Genomic DNA, 11257 nt, shown 5'->3' with positions numbered 1-11257 from the left:
TTATTATTTTTATTATTATTATTATTATTATTATTATTATTATTGTTATTATTATTATTGTTATTATTATTATGTTATTAACCCTTGCAGTGGCTGCACATTCTAATTTGTTTATGTTGTAATGGATATGCAAAGCAGTTTCTTTGCAATTTTCATACATCAATGCCCATTGGTCACAACTGCCAATCTTGCTAAGCCAATCAGATAGTTTGTTCAAATGTTGGTCATTCAGCCAATCAGAGGCTGCCATTTGAAAGTTGATTCTTTCAATGGCAGTGCAATCTGCTCTAGCTGGGGGAATTCAATAGATCAACCCCGAGCCTGAACCCACCACTTTCTTAGCGACAAAAATATCCTTCTAAAAAATTCAAATTAGTTGGCACATTCTTTCGATAAAATGTTTTGCGAATATCAACTGAGATGCCATTTTTTGGTGGCCGAATAGTTTTGTAGTCGTAGTCGAGTCATAAGAAAATACTTCACGGGGCTTACTCACAGAAAGATCCATTACAGAATAACAAAACATACAGCACAGCGGAATAGAAGCGAACATAGTCTAACAAACAAATGTCCAATCACGGGGGTATACCTCTACAGTTTAACTCTCTTTCACCTGCTCTGTATATAGTCTGGGAATCTGAAGATCTTTGCAGTGCCTTGTTGTATAGTATGATTGCTGAATTTCCATGACTTACCTCTTCAAAATCCTATATGTCATGACTGTTCGATCGACTTCCTGAAACAACTTCCTGAAATATAAAAATTCGCGAATGTTTATTCTCGCGAAATTTCCAGATATTTCGCGATTTGCGATTGAAATTTTGATGACGAATGGTAATTTTTAACCAATTTTGATAAAATTTCGCGCAACTCTCGATTCGCGAAATTTCCTCTACCAAAAGTGGAATTTTATAGAATTATACTTTTTTTAGTGACACAAGTCCCACAATTTTAGACCTTTGCAAATTTTATTCCTTATCCCGCTTTAGATGCCCATCGGCAGTTACACCTAGATATTTTATCTTTGTGACATGCTTGGTATCGGCGCTGCTCTATTGAAGTGCATTCAAAATGTTTAAGAGTTTACTTTAGAAGAATGGCCTTTTATCATACGCTCCGTATAAACGGTATGGCATAAAAGAAGCATTTGTACAAATCCAGTCAGTTTTATTTATTTCGTTAGTTAGTCTTTACGCTCTTCGACGATAGACAATTGACTTATTACTGCTGTCATAATCGGAGAGTCGTTTTTCTATGATCAATCTTCGGATCATGATTTGGTAGCAACGGGTAGTTGAGTTCAAGTCGTTTATGATAATCAATAAAAGAAAATGGCTGGAAAAAAGAAGGGCCGTAAAGAGAAGAATAAAGAATTAGAAGAAGACGAACAGTCAGGGATTTACGAGCATCAAAAGAATGAAGATGTTGAAACGCTGCGACAGTTTATTATTGAAGCAGCAGAATTTCAAGTAGCAGTCGCAGAAACGATTCACGGGTTTCATAAGAACATTGTTACAAGATCAAGGAACTCTAGCAGTTCATTCTTTGGAGCAGATGACGGATCCAAAAAGTTGAAATTCTTGAGAAAATGCTACGTTCGCCAAAATGATCATATGATATGGGACTGCAGTTCCTTCTAAAGCAAGGAAGTGGAAGATTGCAATGGGAGATTGCAAAGAAGCAGAAGCTTTTTTTAAGTGTTTGTGAAGCAACCACCTGACAAGAGCATGCAGAAATAGTCGAATTTGTGGTATCGACGGGTGCAGAAAAGAGATTCGCGAAGTCACAAATAGATGCAATCAGTGCAAGGTAAAGAAAGGCAACACCCGCAGATCAACTTGTGGCTCCATTACCACCGATTCGTCTCATAGAACCACTACGTGCATTTGCAAGAATTGGATTGGATCTTGCAGGACAATACAATACAAGAATTGGAGGTAAGTGGCGGATATGTGGAGTGTGGGGGGGGGGGGCGATCACAATACGTCGCGTCGTGCACACGCTTCTTAGCTTTTGACTTGACAATCACGTTACCCTTAACGGCAAAGAGACAAGTGAGTATGTCAATCACTAACAATCCCTTCTATTGGTTTTCCTACACCAACAATGGCCAAGCAGGGAGGAGGCTCAGCAGGGAGGAGGCTCAGCAGGGAGGAGGCTCAGCAGGGAGGAGGCTCAGCAGGGAGGAGGCAAAACTCAAATCCAGTAGCGCAACTGTGAATGCTGGATGTCTCCGAAAGCAAGCATATCCAGACCCTCATAACTCATATTAAAAATAAACTCATCCAAAATAAAAAATTTATCAACAAAATAAATAAGCCATGAGGGGGACCTTGCGAATATTTCAAAAAACTATTATGTGGAAGAATGAACACTTCCATACACTCATTTTTTACACTCTTTTTTTATAAGAACATTTTTATAAGAACACGAGCCTCAAAATTGGTCAAAAGTTAAGAACAAATTAAGAACAAGCTGAGACTGAGCTTCTGCAAAATGCAATTTTGAACAACGTTTTTTCTGAAAATCGAGGATTTTTAGCGATGTGTAGGTGCTTTTTCGTCGAATATTCAAACTTTTCGGCAAATGAAGGTTGTCTCACTCACTTTGTTGGCAAATGAGGCCTGAACACCTCCCTAGAGCGCGAAAAAGCTAGCACTCGCACTGCTTACACCCTATTAGATTAGGAACAAATTAAGAACAATCCAGCCTCAGATTTTCAAAAAAATTAAGAACAGTCAGCCTGAACTTAAATTTACTGGTTCTTATAAAAAAAGAGTGTATAAGAAACAAAGGTCGATGTTGAGTACTCCAGTTTTTTAATGTTCTGGAAATTTCAATACTATTTGTTTCTTAAAGGTAATGTGTCCAGCTAAAGCAATCAACTCTGCGGGGGTTTTCAGAAACATGTGATTTTTCATGTCATCGCCCCAGCCATTACAGTCATTTTGTACTGTGGAGTTTGGTTTTCATGAGAGCAGTTTTGCATCGCAAGAATACTGACCAATCACAAGCCGTTATTTTGATATTACTTGACAAGTTGGGTATACGCAGTCCTTTTATATGGACACATTACTTTTAAGAGTTAACAAAGGGGCGTGGCACGAAAAAAGTGGGTGGACTTAGCCCTCCCCCCTGTCGTTTGTACTTGGACCTGGCCAAGAATCATGTAACGCAAAAAAAGCTGTAAAGAATTGTTACTTACCACAGGTCACTTATTGACGATTAAACCACAAAATAAAAGAGAGCAACTGAAAGATTTAAACGCATTGCAAACTTCATATGCATGAAAATATACACAAAGTTTGACAGTTTGACATTTATACCATAGATAGAAAACTCCTAAACATTTTGCCCGTAACTTGCAATTACGTTTTTCCTGGTCCTCCATGGTATAAATGTTCTGATCTCAGTTCCTTGCTCACACATAATAAATGTACCTGCAATGCCTGCCAAAAGCACTTGGAACACCCAGCAGTTTATGCTGCATTTGATATCTTTCATTCCTTTCATGAATATAAAATTACTACTTCCGCCCCCTTCCCCCTGAAACAATGTTGATGATTCAGAGAAATATCATAAAAGAAGCGTAAAAGAAAGTGCTTCCTAAAATCCTGAAAAGATGGGAAAATATAACTTTTGAAAAAAACAAGAAATAAAATTTCGCATAGACACTTAAGGTGGGCATTAGCAGGTTACCAGACTCTTGATCGAAGTAAGCTTTGGCACAATGCTTTTGCGGGTTTAAAGGATCAGACATCAAAGGTTGACAAATAGGAACATGTGACCATTGTGCTTCCACGCTGTCTGAGAAGAAGTTTGTTTCTTTATCATTTTGATAATTTCATGTTGTGATAATAACAGCATGAATCTCGCTGCCTATTTTTTCGACAATCACTTGATACTGTTAGTTTAGTTTATGGCATTGCCGATCGGTTCAATTTGGTAAAAGCAAGATTTTGTTGCGTTTCACATCGAAGATGGAAGTGGTAGCCGTGCCGTTTGTTTCAAAATTAAAAGCTACTTTGATTATTGCTTTCCTTACAAAGTTCGTCGCGGTTATGTTGCTTATGGTATTCAGCCTGCGAGATCAAAGCAGCTTAATGGAGAAACCTAAACGTCATCCTACCCCGTGCGGAAATTCGGCTGGACATTTGTACAGTGACTACTTCGAAACAGGGCAGCCAAAAGTCAAAACATCGTTGCTAGTAGTCGTGCTCTCGGCATTAGATAAGTTTGAGCGCAGGAGTATGATTCGGCGCACATGGTGGCAGGATTGCAAGAGATTCGACAATGTAAGTGTTTACGTCTTTTTATCTGATATAATACATTACGGATAAATGGTGCATGCAAACGAATTCCTAGAACGAATGCTCTTGACTTCCTTATTTTGCACCTGAATTTGATTCTGAAATTATCCTGGTCCACCAATACTGGCGTAATACAAAAATTTGAAAAAGACGAAGGAACGAAGAAACAAAGGAATTGTCACTGTGCTACACAATGTTGCGTGGGCCTTCTCAGGCACCGCGGAGCGTTGAGAGAAGTGGGGGGGGGGCTAAAAAAGTGAGGGGGGGGGGTTAAAGCCACATCCGTAAAAATATCCGTATAAAAAGAGGCTTTAATGGTAGTTTATTACTTAATATTTGGCATTTTTGCAAAAAGTGGGGGGGGGGGGGCTAAAGCCACGGTGCCTGCTTTATGAATTGACGTTGATTCCCCTCATATGTAACTTGGGGCTGGGTGCTCTGTTGACACTTAATTTCGCAACGTCTTATAATTCGGATTTTTTATAACATCAAACTTCTCCAATGGTCTTCAAGCCAGTTTGTCCTTTCCAATAAACTTACAGAAAACGACATCTTTAACATGCGCAAACGCTGCTCTGTCCCACCCCAATATTATTCTAGCTTTATTCGATTTGGCTTGATCAAACAAAATAGCGAGAAAATATACAAGTAAATTAACAAAAGAACATGTTTTATAGCTAGTTGAGAATCCAGGCCTAACCTAAATTTCTTAAACAATACCTAAAACATACAGTGAGACAATTTAGCCTGTTGAAAGTGTTTTTCAAAAGGCCCCCTTGGAGCATTCTACTGAACAATGCCAAAAGCTATCATCGATGAAGCCCAAGATAATTTACTGTTCATTGATTTGATAATTGTCGTTTTATTGAACATTGTGATGAGTTTTTAAATGGAGACTTTAAAAGGAAAGTTATTGTATTCAGAAATGTTTGTTTTTTTGAAATCTTTTTTTTAAGTATAGGTTTCTAAGCCTGAAAATGCCCTAGGTGATTTCAGACTATTTTAATACTGTGCGTTTCAGAGATTACACATTGTCTTTTTATTGACCTTCATTCTTTTTCGTTGTTTAATTGGCACTACCTGAAACTTCAAGGCAGTGAATGATTCACTATCAATTAAATCAACACTTTTTCTTCAAAGGTGACCTGCATGTTCATGATAGATTCTTTAGAAGGGCAAGAAAAGAACATCAAAATAAAAGAAGAATTAGCGACGAATAATGATATGTTGATTTCGCCAGTCAAGCCAGGACTGCGTTTTGGTCATCGCGTTCTGTACGCAATGCAGTGGGCGATGAACTATTACGATTTCAAGTATCTAATCAGAGCTGATGATGACGTTCTACTGTGTATAGAACATCTCCTTCATCGGATGAATTCACTCCCAACAAGCTATTTTATGTCCGGTTATCTGCATTGTCAGCAAGAGGGTATTGTTTACATCGATGAAGGTATCGTTACGTTTTCACAAGATGTTGTGCGAATGTTTCTGTCACAAAAGCCAAATGACATGTACTGCCACACATACGGAGACCAGACATACTCTACATGGATCAAGCATCTTAACATGGATGCCAGTAAACTTTATCACGATGAAACTAGAATACATCATCACCCACCTGCCTCACGAGTTGACGAACTCAAAAATATCACAAGGATCTGCTACAAGTACATTGCTCTTCACGGTGTCTATGGTAGCGATATGCTGACTTTCTGGAATCGACGTTTCACAAAAACCTTTCCAATAGATACTGGTATCCGGAAATCAAAGGCCATATGCCCATTTAAACCGACTTACGATTGGCGAAAATTTGAGGGAATGTATGGTTTTGAGCCAAAGCTGTGCAATGATCACAGAGTTTGGGCGGGCATTAAGTTCAAAGTCCTCTTTAGCAGAGAATAGTTATGTATTTAAAACCTAACTAATTTGGTATCAGAAAGTTCATAAGTGTTCGGTTGCTTGAAAATAGGAATCTCGATCAGTTGCAACTGTGTATCACCTTCTTCATCATCATCATCGTCATCATCATCATCATCATCATCATCATCATCATCATCATCATCATCATCATCATCATCATCATCATCATCATCATCATCATCATCATCATCATCATCATCATCATCATCATCATCATCATCATCATCATCATCATCATCATCATCATCATCATCATCATCAATTAAATTAACTAAAGTACAATTTAATACTTAAAAAAGCTCTTTACATCTAGATGACAAATTAGAGCTTTTTACGCAGACGTGGATAAAATAGAAACTAATTAACAGCAAGAAAAAGTAACAGTACGAACATGATAAGCGACAACTATTAAAATTTATGTAAATTTAGCCAAAACAAACAAGGAGAGAGAAGCAACAACTACAACAAAGAACTTAGTTTGCTTTACAGGAGGTGACCTGCATTTGTTTTTGGTACCTAAAAATTTTCTTTATAAGTCTCGCAATATCGGCCCAGAGCTTTTTATTGTTGTCTGTCTTTGTCATCAATATTTGATATTTCCAACATCATACTCATTTGTCATACTCAATCATAACCATCGCCAATCATCTCAGTCATCAGCAATCATCTTAATAATCCTCTATCATTATCATAAATCATCTATCATGATCATCCTCAATCACTATCAATCACAAAATCATTCATCGTTATCATCAATCGTAGATCTCAGCTGCCTTAATACACCTTTTCGATATCCGCGTGCTTAATTTGCATAAAGAGACTGGGGCGAGAAATTGGGTGAAGACGTTGCCACAGGCCTATCTTTACATATAGAACCGGTGTTTACTGGCGACTAAATATTGCCCCATTTGGCATCAAAAGTATTCGGAATTTTTTTCTTAAACATCTTTCATAGTTTTTTTATCTCGAAAGCGGTTTTTTCAAAGCTTCTGTCAATTATGAGGGTCTAACAGGGTAGGGAAGTCGCCGATCGAGAAAACAGCGCACGATGAATCTCGACAGATTTTCGCAAATGTAAGAGCTCAAAAATTTCTTCAGCCCTAGGAGATTAAAAATTATGGGAAGTAAACATGCAACAGCATTCGTCGCATATAAAAACAAGGCTTTAGTTGTGGAAACAGCAGCAAGTACTGCCTTCTAAAATCTTGCAGTTGTGGAATGCAGCAGCAATGCAGACCATCGCAAAGAATATCTGATGCGCCATGTAAGTTTTGTGTATGCAAAGAGAAAATATCAGGGAAAATTGTCCCAAATATGCAATCATGTATAGCAAGCATGTCCCAATTACGCAATAATGTTGCTGCTGGTCTATTTCGCATTGAGGCAGCCAAAAGGATGGAACTTTCAAATCCATCTTGTACCTGTCAAAACGTCTAATCCATTCACGTCTCTTATCAGAATTTAACTTGAAAGTCGGAGAGGTGAAGCATTGGAAATCACTCTCTGTGATCACTTCATGACTGTTGGCGCAATTTCTATTTTTTTAAGAAATGGTGCCACTATTTCTATTGACCATATTTTGAACCGGCCTAACCCTGCGTAGCCTCTGAGAGCACGACACCTAACAGAAGCTTTTGAAAAAGCTATTTTCAAGAATAACGACTACGGAAGATGTTCAGGAATCAAATCCACAAAATTTTGAATATTTTTGATGTAAATTCGTGCTATAATTAGTCGCTAGTTCGTGCAAATTAAGCGCGCAGATATCGAAAAGGTCTATAGAGCTTGGCCTTTTTGTATCAATACCCTTGATCTTTGTGTGCATATTTTCGCTTTGAAAACCAAATTATGTGTTCAGGATTTAGAAACCTACTTATGTTAAGGTTACGGTAAACGTTTATAACACCATTTTTGATTTTCTCTCACTAAAAGCAAAACTATTGACGGAATTAGGTATACATCATTCGATGCACAAGAACGCGGTGATTCCAACCATGTCAAAATAATTGGCAAATATTGTAAAATGATACTTTCCTGGCAAATGTTTTGCATAAATGAGTGTACCACCTTCTAAAGCTATTTTGTACCCTTGCGTTTGCGTCAACAAAATCTGACGTATATCAGCAGAAAGCGCAGATCCTTAGCTACCAAAGCGTGTCTCAAATTTTTCAAATTCCTTCTCCCCAAAAATTATACCCTGTCAAAAATTGGCAAACAATATTTTGCTATAATAGACGGACCAAAGCAAATACAAAAATTTTGAGACACTTTGCTTACCTGACATCTGCTCTGGCCGTGTGCAAATTTTTGAGCCATTCGATTGGTTCCTTGGGTACAAAATAGCTTTTTCGTATCTGTATGTAGAGGAATTGAAAGTCCGTAGAAAACTGGATTTTGCTGGTCGCACTTGCAAGGTACACTCGTAAACCACAGTGTAATCTGCAATGCCTGCCAAAAGTACTTGGAACACCCAGCAAATTACACTGCATTTGATATCTTTCCTTCCTTTCACGAAAAAAATTGCTACTTCCGCCACCTTCCCCCTAAAACAATGTTGATGATTTAGAGAAATATCATAAAAGAAGCGCAAAAGAAAGTGCTTCCTAAAATCCTAACCCGTTTGATAGTAAACCAACATTGTTCTGTAGGGGAGAGGGGGATGATTTATTTTGACCTTGGAAATTGATGTCAGTGTTCCAAGACTTTTGGCAGGCATTGTGGGTCAAGTCACAATAAACACAGCTGTACATGGGATACATGGATGTGCCATGCGATGTTGTAAATGAGACATGCGACCTCAACCGCAAAGCAACAATAATCGGCTTAACAGGTCAAGAGATTTTCAGACCTCAACTAAAAGTTTTGATAAAGAAATTATGGAAACCTTCGTTTACATGGGATTTTTCCATTTTCAAAGTTTCTGCTAGATTCAAAGTTGGTATCATTGTGTGCCTTGAAACTTCGGCAACTTGAATGTGAAAAAATCGAAAAATTGATGTTTTCATCCAAAAAACGTTTACCGTAACCTTGAGCATTCGATGCGCTTTTTTATATCAGCTTGAAATAAAATCTTAAATAGAGATTTGTAAAGACCATTTAGTATTTTGTAGTAGTATGTTTTGATCGATTTGAAGAATCTTTGATAAAGTTTATCATTTCGTGGTTTTTTTCTAAAATAAACTTGGTATCTCATCTTCTTACTATACAGTGTACAAAAATCATTGTTGTGCTCAAAGCAGTGGATTTGACGTACACTCATCTTTTTTATAAGAAACTGGCTATAAGAAACGAGTACTGGGCGGTCCTAAAAAATTAAGAAACTTCAGTACTCGAAACAAAAAGATTAAGAAACTATTATATCGTGATAAAACTGAGAACAACGAAATTTTGTAAAATCCAAGAACATGATTGCCCTGTTGCCCTAGAACTTAAGACACAAGGGATAAAAATATACTTTCCACATCTAAATGCAGCATCAGAGCGGAAGCAGATCTCTTGACGTGATAAAAAAGGTCACGAGTATTTCATAACATCATTCATGAAGTAATGGTTAAGAAACTCTTAAGAAACATTGAGTATTGAAATTTCCAGAACATTAAGAAACTTGAGTACTCAACATTGACCTTTGTTTCTTATAAATAAATTGAGTGTATTCGCTGATGTTTGCTGTACTTATATTTATCAAAAAACTAATAATTTGTATCAGGTGGTATAAAACAAGTATCTTTTGAAAATGATCAGCTTACCCTGTAAAAAGGAAGATACCCCCCCCCAAAAAACAAGGACATGAGAGAAACTTAAAAATGACAAGTAATAGGTTTCCCAACTGCCTCTCGTGTAAGAAATTGTTCCCTGTTTGAATTCTAAAAGACATTTTCAAGACAAAAAAGATAGCTTGTTTGTGCTGTTTCATTTAATATCTTAAATTTAGTCAAGTTTGTTTATTAATGAGGACAAAAATCCGAAAAGATAGAAACTATTCCATATTTTTCTCAATAACTCTATTTAGGCCTTATAAACCGAAAAGTGACTAAAATCAATCTGATTTTTTTTAAAATATTATTTGGTCAAATATAAATTCATTACCAAAACCTTTAATCAAAAACCTTTTCTCTGAATTTGAAACATTTGTCTCTCCGACCCAGTCCTCTTAATGAATTCTCGCGCCAAACTATCGCTGTTGCTGACGCCATACTTTTACACATGGAAATCTTGGGATTCTTCTTTACAAATGTATACAAATAATTTTTTGAAAAAATTGTAGTAGGTTTAGTTTCTTAGTCCGTGTAAATACTACGAAACAACACTCAAGTTACCGTTTGGAGATGTTCTGGCCGTGGTTGTGTGAACACTGTTAAAAATTATTGCGCTAATAAGGTTAGTTGAAGTTTCTTTCTTTTGTCTGAAGGCCCCCTCAAACAATCAAATATTCATGGACATTTCTGCTGCAATTTATCCTCAAAAAGGCCATTTCAAATTCTTTCGAAGCAAGCTTAACATATTTGACATTTTAAACACCCGGGCGTTAATTGATTTTTTGCTTTTAGCAGAGTGGTGTGACGACTATTGAAAAAGGGCGTTTAAAATGTGTTTTTGAATTTTGGTTAATAAATGTACCGAGTTACCTAAGTATCAATTCAATTTTTTTTATTTGTCATACAACACACGGGATCTCTTAAAATCCTTGGCCCAAAAAGCCAGTGACCGAAAACATAAAATCGAAATGGTTTATGATTGTCTTTTTCAACATTGCTCTTATTGCAATGCTTCTGAAAATAGCACTGTATTGAAAGATGGACGTTCTTTACATGGTGTCTTCAGGAAAAAAACACTTTCATGCTATAAACGAGCTACATTATGACCTGGCTTAAAAAAATTTTTATCCAATGGTGAAAATCCTTCGTTTGTTTTTGCATATCCATTGATAGGCTTTTTAACAGCATAAAATTTGTTTTCAATTGTGTAGGTTCCACAAAAAGTCTACAATTGTGAACTTTTTTCAATTAGCCTGAAAAAATTAAATTTGA

The 11257-nt window shown here is 36.8% G+C and overlaps 1 protein-coding gene across 1 annotated transcript; it reads left to right on the top strand.

Moving 5' to 3' along the window:
* Positions 1-52: 52 nt before the first annotated feature.
* LOC135688807 (uncharacterized) lies at positions 53-9382 on the top strand. Its single transcript, XM_065205825.2, has 2 exons — positions 53-4295; positions 5451-9382. The coding sequence occupies exons 1-2, from the start codon at positions 3981-3983 to the stop codon at positions 6210-6212; spliced, it is 1077 nt and encodes a 358-aa protein (XP_065061897.2). The 5' UTR covers positions 53-3980; the 3' UTR covers positions 6213-9382.
* Positions 9383-11257: the final 1875 nt, after the last annotated feature.

This window comes from Rhopilema esculentum, chromosome 9 (assembly GCF_057945365.1).
Source record: "Rhopilema esculentum isolate cy_ngs chromosome 9, ASM5794536v1, whole genome shotgun sequence".
NCBI classification, from domain to species: Eukaryota; Metazoa; Cnidaria; class Scyphozoa; order Rhizostomeae; family Rhizostomatidae; genus Rhopilema; species Rhopilema esculentum.
Note: the sequence above shows the minus strand (reverse complement) of the source record. Positions and strands in the feature narration are given on the sequence as shown.